The following is a 17,770-nucleotide window of genomic DNA, read 5'->3' as shown; positions in this document are numbered from 1 at the left end:
TCCAAAAGGTGCCCTCCTCAATACCCATCACCCACCCTCCCCTCCCTCCCACCCCCCATCAACCCTCAGTTTGTTCTCAGTTTTTAAGAGTCTCTTATGCTTTGGCTCTCTCCCACTCTGACCTCTTTTTTTTTTCCTTCCCCTCCCCCATGGGTTTCTGTTAAGTTTCTCAGGATCCACATAAGAGTGAAAACATATGGTATCTGTCTGTCTCTGTAAGGCTTATTTCACTTAGCATCACACTCTCCAGTTCCATCCATGTTGCTACAAAGGGCCATATTTCATTCTTTCTCATTGCCATGTAGTATTCCATTGTGTATATAAACCACAATTTCTTTATCCATTCGTCAGTTGATGGAAATTTAGGCTCTTTCCATAATTTGGCTATTGTTGAGAGTGGTCAAGCTTTGAAATTGTTAACAGGATTTTTAATAATTTAGAAAACTATGAGAAATCAGCTGAAGCAAAACTCTTGTTGGACTTCTGATCCAGCTCTGTGTGTGTGTGTGTGTGTGTGTGTGTGCGTGTGTGTGTGTGCGTGCACATGCATGTGCCAAGATGTTGCAATGTATTAAAGCTGCCTATTAAGATAATACTGTTCTTAATATAGTCCAAAGCAATATTTTTAATTTCCTATTTTCCTTGAGTACTCAAAGTTTGATATATTTTTTTAAGGTTGTTTATTTGTGTACAGTGAATGAGGGGTAGGGGCACAGAGAGAGGGAGAGAGAGAATCCCAGGCAGGCTCTGAGCTGTCAGTGCAGAGCCCAACTTGGGTCTCAATCACATGACCCTCAGATCATGACCCAAGCTGCTGCAATCAAGAGTCAGATGCTCAACCCACTGAGCCACGCAGGTGCCCCTCAAAGTTTGATATTGTATAGATTTTTTTATGCTGTCATGGAAAGCATAACTTAACCTAATTTCATTGCTCATTTCACTGTCTCATAAACAATAGGGCATATTTCAGCTGTATGCTGAAAGAAATTTCTTTGACCATCACAGGAGGCCTGCTGAGGACTGTTGAATTTGCTCATGTGCAATGACAATTAAGAGTAGAGGGAAGGGTATTGAACAGAAGCATGGGAAGCTCATTTTAATTCTTTGTTACTTAATTAAGTCATGTAACATATCTGTGCCTACCTTCTGCTTCTATAAAGTCATGTAACATATCTGTGCCTACCTTCTGCTTCTATAATTTACAGAACATTTTGTTGTGGTTGACACATAAATTGTGCTCAGCAGATCATTGTTGTTGGGATTTTTTTCTGCCCATAAAAAAGAGAGTGTTATTATTTGGAAAATTATAAATTCAGTTGAATTTTCCACATAATAACACTATCTGCAGTAAATACCTTGTGAATTAATGAACAGTGCAAACAACTGGTTCCACCTCCATCCAATTGAAAGAACAGCGGGGCTAGAAGGAATGTCTTGGGGAATTTGCTATGAAGGGAGGGAAGAAGAGTGTGTGCGTCCATTTGGATTGCTATAACAAAAATACCACACCAGGTAGCTTATACACAACAGAAATTTATTCCTCACAGTTTTGGAGGCTGGGAGTTCCAAGATCAAGGTGTTGGCAGATTCACTGTCTAGCGAGGATCCACTTCCTGGCTCATAGATGGCTGTCTTCTTGCCATGTCCTCACATAGTGGAAGGGACAAGGATGTTCACCTTCTGTGGTCTCTTTTATAAGGACTCAAATCTCATTCATGAGTGTAGAGCCCTCCCAAAGGTCTCTAATCACCTCCTATATCCCAATATCATCACACTGAGGATTGAGTTTCAACATAGGAATTTGGGGGCACACAAACATTCAATCTATAGTAGACATTGATATTTACTGAATGCCTAATTTAGCTAGGTACCATGCTAAATTCTTTTTATATGTTTATTGATTTATCTTCAACAAATAATTATCACCTACTGTGTTCTACATACTGAGCTAGGCATTGGAGCATAGTGGCATGGTCCATATTGTTTGGTGCTTATAAATTGAGCATTGGGGATAGACATTAAACAATGACACAGTTAATGATTACTTAATTAAAATTATGGCTATCACTGGAGAGGTATAAAATTTAATCTTTTCATTAGCATTGTAAAATAGATATTATTTGCTTTATACAGAGGAAGAAAATGAGGCTTAAAAAGGTTAAAGAAATAGTCTGAGGTCACAAAGATAATAGGTTGTGGACTTAACATTGCTTAGGCTTTATCTCTTCCAGAAGGCTGCTTGTGGGGGTCTCAAGGCTGCATGATCTTAAGGAGGTCCACAGCTTGACCAACCCCTTTCACCCATTTATCCCTTAAAGGAATGTTTCTTGAGCACCTACCACATGTCACCAGCATGCCAACTAGTGAGCAAAATGGACATGATACCTGCCTTCATGGAGTTCATAGTCTAGTGAGGATGGCAGAGAATCACTTCGCAAAAAAATACATAATTATAAACTACTACAAAATGACTGAGAAAAAATTAAATGGTGCTATGAGAGCCTGTGATAGAGACATCCACTTTAGCCTAGGAGTTCAGGAAGGCATCCATGAGGAGGTGACCTTAAAGTAGAGATCTAAGGATGAGGAGGAGCTAACCAGGTAGGAAGGATGGTGGAAACAGAGGATTGTACGCGGGGGGTGGGGGTGGGGGGGGGGAGTCAGGATCCGCAAAGGCTGTGAGTCAGAAAGGAACATGATTAAGTTGGAACAAGTAAATGAAGATCACTGTGGTCAAACTGAAATAATGGAAGAGTAGCACAAGGTAAAGATAGGTAGGAGCTAGAACCTGGTGTTTTAGCCTTTTTAAGGAATTTGGTCTTAATCATAGGATCAAAGTGAAGTCATGGAAGGATTTTGGATAGAGGAGTGACACAAGTAGATTTGCTTCATCAAAATCACTTTATCATATCAATCAGTGAAAATGGGCAGGAGACATGAATAGATTCTTTTCCAAAGAAGACATCCAGATAGATGTCACATGAAATAGACACATGAAAAATGCTCAGCATCATTCATCATCAGGGAAATGCAAATCAAAACCACATTGAGATACCACCTCACACCTGTCACAGAAACTAAAATTAACACAATAACAGATGTTGGTGAGGATATGGACAAAGGAGAACACTCATGCAATGTTGGTGGGAATTCAAACTGGTGCAGCCATTCTGGAAAACAGTATGGAGGTTTCTCAAAAAATTAAAAATAGAACTACATTATGACCCAGCAATTGCACTACTAGGTATTTATCCAAAGGATATAAAAATGCTGATTCAAAGGGACACATGTACCCCAATGTTTATAGCAGCGGTATTGACAATAGCCAAAATATGGAAAAAGCCCAAGTGTCCATTGACAGATGAATGGATAAGGAAGCTGTGGTATATATATTCAATGAAATATTGCTTAGACATCAAAAAGAACGGAATCTTGCCTTTTGTGACATTGTGTATGAAACTAGGATGTATTATGCTAAATGAAATAAGTCTGTCAGAGAAAGACAAATATCATATAATTTCATTCATATGTGGAATTTAAGAAACACAACAGATGAACATAAGGGAAGGGAAGCAAAAAAAAGAAATAAAAACAGAGAGGGAGGCAAACCATGAGAGACTATTACATACAGAGAAAGAACTGAGGGTTGCTGGAGGAAGGTGGGCGGGGCCGGGCTAGATGGGTGATGGGCATTAAGGAGGGTACTTGCGATGAGCACTGGGTGTCCTATGTAAGTGATGAATCAGTAAATTCTATTCCTGAAATCATTAAAAAAATAAAGAATTAACAAAATCACTTTCTCAGTGGTGTGGGCATAGATCTTCAGAGCAAAAGCAGAACATAAGGATATTATCGCCATCATTCAAGTGAGAAATGATGGTAGCATTACCTGGGCTGGCAGGTGTGTATCAGAGGCTTGAGTCATTGATGGAAACCAGAAGGAAGCAGTTAATTTTGTCTACTTAATGGAAATCCTTCCATTCATGCAAATCACCTGCTGATCTGAATATGTTCTTGATTTGGCATTAGGTAGGCTCATCGTGAGTTGATTGTTAACGATGACTTTGATTTTGAAAGTAGTTTATATATTATCTATATTGACCTAGCTCTTGATAGAGATGTTTATAATACAGTTTGACTCAGTCATAATTCTCTAAGCGTTACTATTCTAGCGCTCTATTAACCCCTGCAGGACTTAAAAAGATAACTTAGATACTATCCTTGCTTGCAAAAGCAAGTGGCCTAGTAATCTAGACAGGATGATAACAAAGTACAAACACGAGTGACTGTGGTGTACAACGTGCCATGCTGCGGCCAAGTTTTATTGCATTTCTTTAAGAAGCAAAGATCACTTTCTACTGAAGGATTTAAAGGATCAGCAAAGATAGAGCATGGAAATGGACTTGGAGGCATGTGACACATTTAACTCATGGAAGAGGGGGTGTGGAAGGCAAAGATAGAGCATGGAAATGGACTTGGAGGCATGTGACACATTTAACTCATGGAAGAGGGGTTGTGGAAAGCTTAATCTGGGAGGATAAAATATAGTAATTATATTGATACCTGAAGCTATTAGAATTTTTGGAGATTAGATAATCTTGCTTCAAGAAACAAATCTGTAATGAAACAGTTTCATTTGATTTGCTTATTTGGCTTCACCATGCACTTCTTAAAAGAAGACTTAATATTTTTAGAGCAGTTTTATGTTTACAATAAAATGGAGAGTAAGGTACCGAAATTTCCCATATACTTGCTGGCCCCGTAGCTTTACCCAGTCAGCATCATTCACCAGAATGATTTTTTACCAAGGATGAACTCACATTGATACATTATAAACACCTCAAGTCCATAGTTTGCTTTAGGATTCACTCTTGTATTGCACATTCTATGGGTTTGATTAAATGTATAACAACATATGTTCATCATTCTAATATACAGAGTATTTTCAATGCCTGAAAAATTCTATCCCTAGTCATCCCCCTCCTCACTCACCAGTCACTGTCAATTACTAGTCTTTTTGCTATCTCCATAGTGTTACCTTTTCCACAGTGTCATATAGTTGGAATCATAAAGTATGATGCCTTTTCAGATTGGTTTCTTTTACTTACTAATATGCATTTAAGTCTCCAGGTCTTATCACGGTTTGATAGTTCATTTTGTTTTAGTGCTGAATAATATTCCATTGTTTGTATGGACCGTGTTTATTTGTTCATTTATCTAATTTATCATTTCTCTGATGCTATAGGATGTGATGCATCTTTTCATATACTTATTTGCTATCTGTATATCTTTGGTGAGATGTCTATTAAGGTGTTTGGCCCATTTTTCAATCGGGTTATTTTCTTACTGGTGAATTTTAAGAGCTCTCTCTATATTTTGGATAAGAGTTCTTTTATCAGATGTGTCTTTTGCAAATATTTTCTCCCAGTCTTTGTCTTGTCTTCTCATTCTCTTGATACTGTCTTTTGTAGAGAAGGTTTTAATTTTAATGAAGTCCAGTGTATCAGTTATTTCTATCATAGATCTTGTCTTCAGTATTGTATGTAAAAAGGCATCACCATATCCCAAGGTCATCTAGGTTTTCTTCTTACAGTAGTTTTATAGTTTTCCATTTTCCATTTAGGTCTGTGAGCCATTTCTAGTTAATTTTTGTGAAGGGTGTAAGGTCTCTGTCTAGATTCATTCTTTTGCATGTGGATATCTACTCGTTCCAGTATCATTTGTTAAAGAAGCTATCTTTGCTCCACTTTGTTGTCATTGCTTCTTTTTTGTTTGCTTGTTTATTTTGTGTGTGTGAGAGCTAGCACAGCATGCTCGGGGGAGGGGCAGAGAGGGAGGGAGAGACCATTTCGGAAACAGGCTCCACCACACGGTCAGTACAGAGCCTGATGTGAGGCTCAGACTCATGAACCATGATATCATGACCTGAGCTGAAGTCAAGAGTCAGACCTGAGCTAAGAAGTCAAGAGTGGTACACTTGACCAGTTGAGCCACTCAGGTGCCCAGCCTTTCATTATTTGTCAAAGATCAGTTGACTGTATTTCTGAGAATCTACATCTGGGTTCTCTGTTCTGTGCCACTGATATATTTGTCTGTTCCTTCACTAGTATCACAAGGTCTTGATTACTGTAGCATTATCATAAGTCTTGAAATTATTCACTTTTGTGACATTAATTCACTTAATTTTACACTCATTATGTGTTTACTGAAAATATAGCAGACATTCACTGATTTTTAGGGGCAATGTTTAAAGTTCTGGCAAATCAGGAATCCCTGGAAAACTTCTCTTGAAAGTGATAGACAGTAATTATTTTACAAAGAGTAAATAGTTGATGATTTCAAGTAGAGCAGTAACTCTGAGTATAAACATGGTGGTGGGAGATATGGGAAGTTGGCAAAGAACTTTGTGTTCTTCATTTTGATTGGCGCATAGAGTAAAAGTGGTAGTGGGGGATGAAAGTGGAGAGTTGGAGCCCTATCATTGATGATCCTACAGGATAGCCTGCTGGACAGCAGAAAGAAATTTTCAGTTGCCCACATCTAACTTGAAGATTTAGAAAGAAATTTTGACTGCATGTTTCAATATATTTTTCTTTTTTCACGTGACCCGGTATTCAATAACTTTTATGGTAAATAACCTGGGGCTTGACAGCAGCATTTTCCACATGGTTGAGATTCCTGGGAAGAAACTGGAGTTTATATTGTTAGATCTACTGAGCATATTACCAGAAGAGCTTTATTTGATAGGCAGTCATTTGGAATCTATTTTCCCTCATTTGGGAGTAGTTACCAGGCCAAATCACTGTTCTATTTATATCCATGACCTCTTTTCCAGTGCTGTATCAGCTGAGCACTGTAGAGACATCCTTAAAAGAAGTAGTATTTGGGTCAGAAACGTCAACCAAAATGAGTGTAATTAGACAGATTTTTTTTTAAAGAATGAGGGGTTTTTAAGTAGCTTTATCAGTAAATCCTTAAAGTAGTTTCCATTTGAATTGCTAAGCGATTATACAGCCATTAATTGAACTTAGCAAACTTGCTTTGGATCATTGAATACCTATTGTGCAAAATGACCCTCAGCATTTTGGGTGTGTGTGTGGGGGGGGGGGCTGGGGTGATGCCTGGGCTAGGACTTGTTGAAAGTTCTGACAAGGAAATCTTTGGAGAAGTTTATTGCCCTATGGGATAGGGTGGAAGACCAAGAAGGAGTATATGGGAATGACGAGTTCAAGGGTAGGAGTACTTTTCTTTCTTTTCTTTTTTCTTTTTCTTTTCTTCTCCTTGGGTCTTAAAGAAAAGGTGAATATCTGGGTAAATATTGTAGTGTTGTTAGTTCATGTAATATAAGAGAAGTCCTTCAACTTCGAAAATCACAAATATACCTGAGAACATGTGAAAATGTAGATGGCTGGGCCTTATACCTATATTTTGATTTAGTAGATCTAGGTGTGGGACCTTTGGGGTCTGATTTTTAACAAGTACCCTCTGGGTGATTTTTATGTAGGTGGTCCTGAGTTTTGAGTTGGAAAACTTTACAATTCCAACCTGTAGAAATCAGACACAATTTAAAGCATTCAGTAAAACTCATAAAAACGATCCTGCTACTGTGCTAGGATCCAGGCATATAAAAAGTAAAGTACATATCTAGTAGGAGGAGAATATAAACATGTGCGTGCACGCGCATGCACACACACACACACACACACACACACACACACACACTCCCAACACCAATGTAATACCATGCTAAAGAGAGAAATTTATCCATTGGGTATTTGTATGCCAGTTACGCACTCAGAAGTAGGGAAAGAAAACTTGAAAGTGAGGGCTTCCTCTTGAGATAGACTTTGTCTGTCTAGTTTGTAGTGTTAGGAACATGCCCTCCAAGCTGTGTACCCAGTGAGGTAGAAATAGTTCCTCTTCGTTATGAGACATCTCCTTTCAAAATAATGAGCACATCCATGTGGTTTTCAAGGCCTTTAAAAAAGAGTAAATAAACCTGGTTTCAACCCGTTTGCTGATTCAGGATGTCTGGTGGTAATCAGGCTGTGAATTTTAAAGCTGTAGTGGGGAAAACAGTCCAGGGGTAAAAATGGGAGCTGACTTTAGGAGCACGAACTTTTATTTTCCTGAGACTGTGCAAAGAGTCAGTGTTTGTGTACAGAGACTCCTCTCTCTGAAGTTCCAGTTAATGACAATGCCAAGTGAGAACTTTCAGTTCCTGTGTGACAAGAGGTAACATCCATAGAAAGTTAGAAGTAATAGGACGTTACTTTAATGACCCATCACACCTTTGTTCTTATTGCCAATGACCACATAAGGACCAGCATGGAGCACTAGCCTTTGCAACATTAACTCATTAAAACATCAAAGTTATTTCCAGAATATCAGTCTTTGACATCATAAAATAGGACTTATGATGAAACTGCTAATATTGGATTGACTATAAGATGATCTGAAAAAAAATTAAAAAGGACAGGGTAACAATTTTGCTTTCTGGTAATCGTTGTATAGGAAGGGGATAAATATGTGGAGGTGGATTCCCAACATAGCGTCTGATGAAAATGAATGTGCTAAGGAGGTGGAGGCTGCTTCTTGGTCCCCCTGTGGGAGATAGAGGCCCTTCGTGCTCAGTTGTTACTGTTCTGTCTAATCCCAGGAACTGGTGTCCTCAGTGGTGTCCCCTCCTTTAGAGTTAGGGTGGCAGGGTGTGGCCATACAGGCTGCTGCATTCTGCCAGCCATCACCTGTGAAGCCTCAGTTTTCTCCTGTACCTCTGTTACTGGTGAGTGATCTACTTTCACACCCTGGTAATGCCAGGTGGAATGCCTACAGAGATCTGGTTCACAGTGTCATAGAGATCTCAGGTGATGACTGAAGAGTGTGCCACCTTCTCTCTCAGTGGCAGCAGAAGGAAGTAGTAGATGAGGAGCCAGTGGAGAGATTGGAATCCTGGAGAAGAAAAATGAATGAGGAGGTAGAGGAGAAGATGAGGAAGGGATGTTCAGATGAGAGATGGTTCAGGAGAATAAAGTGGTGGAGGTAAAGGAAGTGGGGGGACCTTGAGCCCTGAACATGATCTCTTCAGGGACTTTCTTGAGTGTGGAGTTAGAGACCATGGATGCTCAGGTTGGCAGGGCCTTCTCCACCTGAATCCCAAGTTGGGGTAAATGCAGCGGCACTTGGGTGAGGGCACAAGTTTCATCAACCAAAATATACCCGCCTTGTGGGACCTCGCCTTTTGAGCCAACCCCCACCTAACACTTAAGAGCTCCAATGCAGATTTGCTAAGGTTTATACCAATTAGGGTGAAAGAGTTCAGACATCCCAGGACAGGCTACAAGTTCAGGGTCTTCTTTTGGACAGACTCTTACTGCAGAAACAAGGCGATCATTAAAGAGTATGATGAGGTCATATCTTCTGGACAGGTGTCATTTCTTTCCATTTGAAACATAGGATCAGCACCGTTTGCCCACCTCCGACCCCACCCTTCATCTACAGGAGCAGGACATCACCTGTAGCTTCTTCACCTTCATCACTGCCTCAGACCACAGCCTCCCAGAATCTGACAAAACAATTGTTATTACTAATGGGGAACTATAGCCCAGTTCGTACAGGAGTAACTACCCTGTGAAGGGAAATCAGACCACATTCAGCAGGGCAGTCCATGGAGATACTCAAGCTCTTTGGGTACTCATGTGGTTAACTCCTGCCTTTGGAAATTGTTCTCGCCCCAGATTACCTGCCATCATTAGTCGGACCTCTGTTTGGGCAACTATGGTGTTGTGCATGTGCTGGTCTCTGTGCTCCATCAGTGCTGTCATCATCATTAATGTAGCTTTTGTGGACATGGCCATCATCTGTCTAAGCCAAGGAAATGATACTAAAGACAGCACTGCCTTTATCTCCATTGCTTGAATCTTTGTGTCAAGGCCTTCCTGCCTGCTTCTGATATAGATACTTAACAGTCATATTGGAAGAGGATCATTGTATCTTCAAGCCCCACAACCACAAGAACAATGAAAATCTAGGTTCATGTTTAATGTCTGGCAAGTTGCTCATCTTCCAGTGGATAACGCCATGGCCCCAAGACCTGTGCTTGGCCATCAACACCTGAATTTTCATCTTTGGCCAGGAGCCCATGTCACCCACCCTGCTGAGTATCTGGAAACAGGGACATAAACAGTGGAGAGCTGCTGAACTTGTATGAGGTAGAGGATAAAAGTAAGGGACCTCTCAATCTACCCAAATCCAAAACTTTCCAGTAGCTTTTTTGCTACTGATAAGTCTTCATGAAGGCCTGTGCCATGCTCTACCTTTTCTAGTCAGTCTTTTGGATAATCTGTGTCCAGAGCACCAGCGACCCCATTTTTTGGTTTCTAGGTGACAGGGACCTTCAGAACCACCTGTGGACTCAGGCTCCCTACCAACCACTGGAAACCTCTTCCACCTCCCTTCCTTTCATTGTCACTCAGGAACCATACCTGATGTCAGAGAGGTGATTAGGCTGGCAGGTGTGGCTCTATCCTCTCAACAAGGGTGAATAGGGTGTCCTTTCTGGGAATTACGTGTTCTTAGCCACAGTCAATGAGCTCATGCAGAGTGTGGCATGTTTCTCAGCCCCCTTTTGCCTACCTGATCATAACCAGGTGACAAAGTGCTCTGTGAGATTCCAGGAGAGAAAAGACATATTCATTTGTAGACTTCATCTGCCTCCAACTCATTCCAACATCTCTCTTCTCCTTTCTGTGCCTCTCTCAACTTTTCTCTCCTCTTTCTGTTTTTAATGACTTGAGGGACCAAAACCAGAAAGCAAAACAATTAGAAAGCAGACTTTCCAATTTGGTTCTCCTCTTGATGATACCTAGAAGGAGAGAGGGAGGTTGTCCAGTAAAATAGGCTGCCAGAGCTCTCTGACCCTCTATTTTTATGCCCCCTCCCCCCACTCCACAAGCTTTCTTTTACAAGTCCTAAAGTTCAAAAGAAGACAGACCAAGGAATGTGGGATTGAAGGACTGAGTTGGATGTGAATCCGTGGGACAGAGATTATTCATTGCCCTGTTATACACAGTATTCTTTTAGGCTAATCCTAGGCCAATATCACCACCACTACCCTTCCCCATGACACACACAAACTCCTTTCTCCTTACTGTGCCCAAATTTCTAAGAAACCTGGTAGATATTTCTTGAGCATTAGCCTGGAGGGGATGGAGAAGAATGTTACAGGAGTGAGATCCTATTAAGAACTAAAATAAACTCTTTTAAATGATTACTTTAAAACTAAAATAACATTGGGGCGCCTGGGTGGCTCAGTCGGTTGGGTGTCCAACTTTGGCTCAGGTCATGACCTCACAGTTCGTGAGTTTGAGCCCTGCATCAGACTCTGTGCTGACAGCTTGGAGCCTGGCGCCTGCTTCAGATTCTATGTCTCCCTCTCTCTCTGACCCTATCCCACTCAGGCTCTGACTCTGTGTGTCTCTCTCTCAAAAATAAATAAACATTAAAAAAATTTTTTAACTAAAATAACATAAATAAAAAGGAAGAGTGCACAGCTCTGTGCACTCCTTTATTTCTACACCTCCTTTATTTCTGGGATAATGTAAGGGTTTTTACTATCAAGGGTTGAACAGATGATATACAGAGATGGGTAAATTGTTTTAGTTTGATAAAAGCATCTATAATAATATGTGAGGCAATAGTCATACATAATAATTTTAGTGCAGAAGCCTCCTATGTTCAGAAAAGGATGTGAGCGGTCTTTTCCACCTCCATGAGTAGTTTAGCCATATTTATTCTTATCTAGTACCATTCAAGAACAGGTCAGAGATGTCAAAAATAAATGAAATGCACTACTTTAGGTAGTTTGTTGTATTTAAAATTGTATGTAAAAAACACCAAAGCAAGTGTAAAGGAATTCAGAACATAGTCAACTTTACAGGCATTTTTTTTTTGAAAGTTTACAATTTCCACTTGTTTATCTGGTTTAACTCAAGGAAACATCCTTAGGAGCAAATGTAATTGATATATAATGTTTTCCCTTTTTCTGCTCCCGTGAAGCAAAATTGACTAATGTTTTTGGAGGGAACCCATTAAAATTTGCATATATACTTAATTCTGCTAAACTTGCGTAGATCAGAATTAGATGAAGGGAGAGAAGAATAGAACTTCCATGGAAAGATGCATGGCTAAGGTGGTAGCATTTAGACCAAGATTTTTAGGTTAAGAGGCTGAATATATCTGTAAGGAAAGAAAAAAAAAACATCTTACAGATATATTACCTGCAGTTTCCAGACATCTAAGTATTTGAAAACTTTTAAGCTATTACCTATTCATTCATGTGCATACAAGTACTACTCACCAAATATTTCTGACTCGTGTCTGGGCAGAAGGGTGGTTGAATTTTCCCATCGCCTTTGCACTGATCATGGTCATGTGACTTGCTTTGGTGGATGAATCTTGAGAAGCTCTATATGTCACATCTGGGACAAAGCTGTAATGGCTAGTGCACGGTTTGTCAGAACCTCTTTATCTCTGCCATGGCAACCAGCACCAGGTGGGGAGGTTCTATTAGCTTTTGTCCTAGAGTAGAGAGACACAGCACACGTTTCTCCCCTCTCCTCCAATCCCTTAACTCACATGAATTTGTAGCATGAATCAAAAATAAGCCTTTGTTATTTTGGGGCATTCAGATATTGAAGATATATTGTTATTGCAACATACTCTAGCCTAGCATGATGAAAACATCTTTTAGATTTTTTCTATATGTTGAATGTTTATGAATAATTGTGAGTTGCACAACTTGATAAAGGCCATTGTTTTTTGATGTCTATTTCTTGCCTAGTTTTTTTCAGTTTGTTTATTTATTTATTTATTTATTTATTTATTTATTTTGAGAGAGAGAGAGCACGAGCAAGAGGGGGCAGGGAGGGAGGGAGAGGGAGAGAGAGGGAGAGACAGAGAGAATCCCAAGCAGGCTCATTGCCATTAGCTCCAAGCCCAACACAGGGCTGGAACTCATGATTGGTGAGATCATGACCTCAACCAAAATCAAGAGTCAGACACTTAAGCAACTGAGCCACCCAGATGTCCCTTGCCTAATTCTTGATCCTATTGTTTCTGACAGGTAAACAGACTTCAAATATTTGGAAACTAAATACTATAAAAGCTTACATGATCATGTATAGATTTTCATGTGAATTTGTTATATTGTGTACACATTTATCTTGCACTTTCTTAGAATTCTGTGTCATATCCATTGGCAACTGGTCCATATCCATACTACATTACACACAGCTAAAAGAAAAAGTGCAACATAGAACTAATCTGTATTGTTATGGTACAAATTCTAGGAATACACATTTAGTGGAACTCATTCAACTTTAGCTGAAAGATAATGAAGATGATGACTGATGAAGAAGAGGAGGATAGGGATTTCAAGAAGAGATAATGCTTCAGGAACATGCATGTTCACAGTTCACTGTAAAGCAATTCAGTTTGTACAAATAGTTTACTGCCTATGTGTTCTGATATCTGAAAATCAGAATTTAGTTTCAAAGTTCATGGCTCACAACATGTGGTATATACATAGAATGGAATATTTCTCAGCTATAAAAAAGAATGAAATCTTGCCATTTGCAATGATATGGTTGGAGCTAGGGGGTATAATGCTAAGAAAAGTCAGTCAGTTAGAGAAAGACAAATACCATATGATTTCACTCATGTGGGATTTAAGAAACAAACAAGTAAGCCAAGGGGAAAAAGAGAGAGAAGCAAACCAAGAAACACACTCTTAACTGCAGAGAATACACTGATGGTTACCAAAGCGGGGGGTGAGTGGGGGGATCAGTGAAATAGGTGACAGGGATGAAGGAGTACGCTTGTGATGGGCACTGGGTGTTGTATGAAAGTGTTGAATCACTATATTGTACACCTGAAACTAATATTACACTGTTTGTTAACTGGAATTTATATAAAAACTTAAAAAAAGTATATAGAAGTACAAAAAGATGAAATAAATAGAATTAGCAGAGGACATTGTGTTTTCAGGGGGAAATGGTAAACTGACACATATTAGACATTCATTATTTACTGGATGTCTTTCTCAGTGGGAATTCTTTGGGGGAAGTATATTTCAGTCCTTGGAGTATAACCTTTCCCAACTCACAATGGATTGTCTTTCTTTTCTCACCATATGATTTTATTTCCATTTCTCTGGCACAAGAAAACAGGTGAAAATGTTGAACTTCATGATAGGTCTAGGGTATTGGGAGTAACTTTAGATGCATATTTTCTGAGAAGATTTTGGTGATCAAGTGATCATTTTGGCATTTCTCGTCTCATGAGCTTAACTCTTCTCATTATATTCCCTAAATAAGTGCCAACAGATTTTATGCAGTACATTTTTTAATACCCTATTGTTAGAATGCACTCACACAAAATCTAATTATGGCTATTATATCTTAACTAATAGCATATTTTATAAGTTTTGGTAATTTATGATAGAAGCATCTCCAATCATTCAGAGGCAATTTTTTTTCTATACACATCTATGTGGCGCTCATGAAATGAGCAGTGAATATGAAAACACTATTAGAATGATTTATTATAATCATGATAAACATGGATAAACATGGATAAATCATGATAAACATGATTTATTTGTTTATTCATTTGGTATATATTTATTAAGTAGCTATATTTTAGAAACCACTATAAGCATTAGGAATACAGAGATGAAGAAAACATGGACCCATTCTTTTTTTTCTGTTTAAAAAAATTTTTTTTAACCTTTATTTATTTTTGAGACAGAGAGAGACAGAGCATGAACGGGGGAGGGGCAGAGAGAGAGGGAGACACAGAATCGGAAGCAGGCTCCAGGCTCTGAGCCATCAGCCCAGAGCCCGACACGGGGCTCGAACTCACGGACCGTGAGATCGTGACCTGAGCTGAAGTCGGAGGCTTAACCGACTGAGCCACCCAGGCGCCCCAACATGGACCCATTCTTAAAGAGCTGCCATCAGAGTTGGGGATACATCTTGATTATAACCTATGATGTAAGCCATAGCAAAGAGATGTGGGAAGTGCTGTGAAAACAGAAGGAACGGTTAGTTGTACTAAGAACCAATGGAGAGACCATGGAGGGATTCATAGAAAAGGTGATATTGGAATTGGACATTTAACATAATATTTTGTCACTTTCCTCTAATTAAAATGTTAGAACTATTGAGGAGTTTACCTCCATATACTTTTTAAAAATGTTTTTATTTATTTTTGAGACAGAGAGAGAGCATGAGTAGGGGAGGGGCAGAGAGAAGGGGAGACGCAGAATCTGAAGCAGGCTCTAGGCTCCGAGCTCTCAGCACAGAGCCTGATGCGGGGCTCAAACTCATGGACTGTGAGATCATGACCTGAGCCGAAGTCGGACGCTCAACTGATTGAGCCACCCAGGCGCCCCATCTCCATATACTTTTTAAATTTGAGAATGGTTGACACACAATGTTAGATTAGTTGTAGGTGTTCAACTTAGTGATTGGTCAAGTTTATACATTATGCTGTGCTCACCATCACTTGTCCCATTACATCGCTATTACAATATCATTGACTTTATACCTTACGCTCTTTTTACTCCCTTGACTTATTCCATAACTGGAAGCTTCTATCTCCCTCTCCCCTTCATCCATTTTGGCAACACCTCCATCCCCCTCTCCTCTGGTAACCATCAGTTCTCTGTATTTATAGTTCTGATTCTGCTTTTTGTTTGTTTATTAAGATTCCATTTATGAGTGGACTCACATGGTCTTTGTCTTTCTCTGATTGACTTATCTCACTCGGAATAATACCTCCTATGTCCATCTATCTTGTCTCAAATGGCACAATTTCATCTTTTTTTATCTGTTTGTCTGTTGATGGACCCTTAGGTAGCTTTTGGGTCTTGGCTATTGTAAATAATGCTGCAGTAAACATAGAGATGCATATACCTTTTCTAGTTCATGTTTTTATTTTCCTTCAGTAAATACTGAATAATGGAATTATTGGATCATATGGCATGTCTATTTTTAATGTTTTGAGCAACTGTTTCTTTAAAAAAGTATTATACTTTTTCCATACTCTTTTCCACAATGGCTGCACCAATTTACATTCCCACCTTCTTTTTCTCTACATCCTCACCAATACTTGTTACTTCTTGTCTTTTCAATTTTAGCCCGGATGGGTGTAAGGTGATATCTCATTGTGGTTTTGATTTGGATTTCCCTGATTGTTAGTGATGTTGAGCATCTTTTCATGTGTCTCTTGATCATCTGTATGTCTTCCTTGGAAAAGTGTCTATTCTGGTCCTCTGCCCAGTTTTTAACTGGATTATTTGATTTCTTTAGTGTTCAGTTATAGGAGTTCTTTATAGTTTTTGGATATTGACCCCTTGTCAGATATATCATTTGCAAATTATCCAAAGTATACCACCATATACTTTGGATAATTAGAGAACTTTCCTCTGAACATAAGTTATGTATCATGCTATATGCCTTAGAAATTTAAGAATTTTAACCTGGGGTAAATACTTAGGAGATTTAACAAAAGCAATGTCTATTCAGAATGGATGCTGACAATAAAATTAGAATAGGGTCTGAAAAGACTCTGACAGTGCCTGTTACCTCTTTAATTGTAGGGTTATGGATGGGTTTTTGTACATCAGTTTCTCATCTCTCAGATATAAATAATATTGAAAGGTTGAAGGAGACAAGAGGATAGCTTTGTAAAAGGTCATTATTTGAAAATTGTTCACACAAAATACTGGCAGTTCTGTTTTTGTGGAGGATAATTGTTTTATGTTCCAGTTTTCCCCAATTTCAATGATCATCTATGGTGATTACATTGATGAACAGTCCTGGAGTGAGATGTCAGTATTCGACAGTGGCTGTTTGCAAACTCTGCTGTGATTACACTCTGTTGTCTAATTGCTTAATTTATTGATGTTTTGCTGACATGTTTTCAGCAACATTTGTGATTGCAGATAACTCATCATTTCTCTTCTGGCTCATTATCATATGTTTGCATTTGGTTTGTCTGATTGCTGCAGGTGGAAACAATAGGTGATGCATACTGTGTTGCTGCAGGACTCCATAGGAAAAGCCTCTGCCACGCAAAGCCCATTGCTCTCATGGCCCTGAAGATGATGGAACTTTCAGAAGAGGTGCTGACACCTGATGGAAGACCAATTCAGGTAACCTTCTCTACAATGTGGTTTGAGTAGTAACATGCCTTTAACTGAAGGGGGCAAGAAATTCCCTTTTGAATTCTACTTATGTGTCCTACAGATTTAGACAAGTAAGGAGGATGAGGCTTAACTAGAAAAAAAAACTCATAGAACACCAGCAAAAGAACAAATGGAGTAAGATCCAAAAAAGGAAAAGGTGTATGAAAGGCTAATTGCCATGGAGAAAACAAAGAGCTAAAGACAGACTAAAGAAACACTCATTGTCAGTTACCAACTCACCAACACCAAGCAAAGATAGTGGTGGGAATCAGGGTCTCAGACATAATCCTCAGAAGAAAATGGAGGACCTGAACACTTACTTTGGGTAGTGTACAGGTAAGTGTTCCTTATAAAACCTCAGCACTCAGGGTTACCTGTGCGTGTTTTTAATGTAGCAGAGCTTGAAGGTTGGAGCCCAATAACTAAGAAAATTTAATAGTGGTGGGAAATGTAGCTCCTGGTATGTTGTACTCTTTTTGGTACTGATGCCTCTCTGCAGTCTAACGTCTACCTCTAAGA

The 17,770-nt window shown here is 39.3% G+C and overlaps 1 protein-coding gene across 1 annotated transcript in view; it reads left to right on the top strand.

Moving 5' to 3' along the window:
* GUCY1A2 (guanylate cyclase 1 soluble subunit alpha 2) overlaps positions 1-17,770 on the top strand; it is a 321,468-nt gene that overhangs the window by 205,413 nt on the left and 98,285 nt on the right. The window contains exon 6 of the mRNA XM_042904735.1: positions 17,075-17,218. Within this exon, the coding sequence (XP_042760669.1) occupies positions 17,075-17,218 (144 nt within the window). The remainder of the gene's footprint in view (positions 1-17,074; positions 17,219-17,770) is intronic.

The sequence above is a fragment of the Panthera leo genome, chromosome D1 (assembly GCF_018350215.1).
Source record: "Panthera leo isolate Ple1 chromosome D1, P.leo_Ple1_pat1.1, whole genome shotgun sequence".
NCBI lineage: Eukaryota > Metazoa > Chordata > Mammalia > Carnivora > Felidae > Panthera > Panthera leo.
Note: the sequence above shows the minus strand (reverse complement) of the source record. Positions and strands in the feature narration are given on the sequence as shown.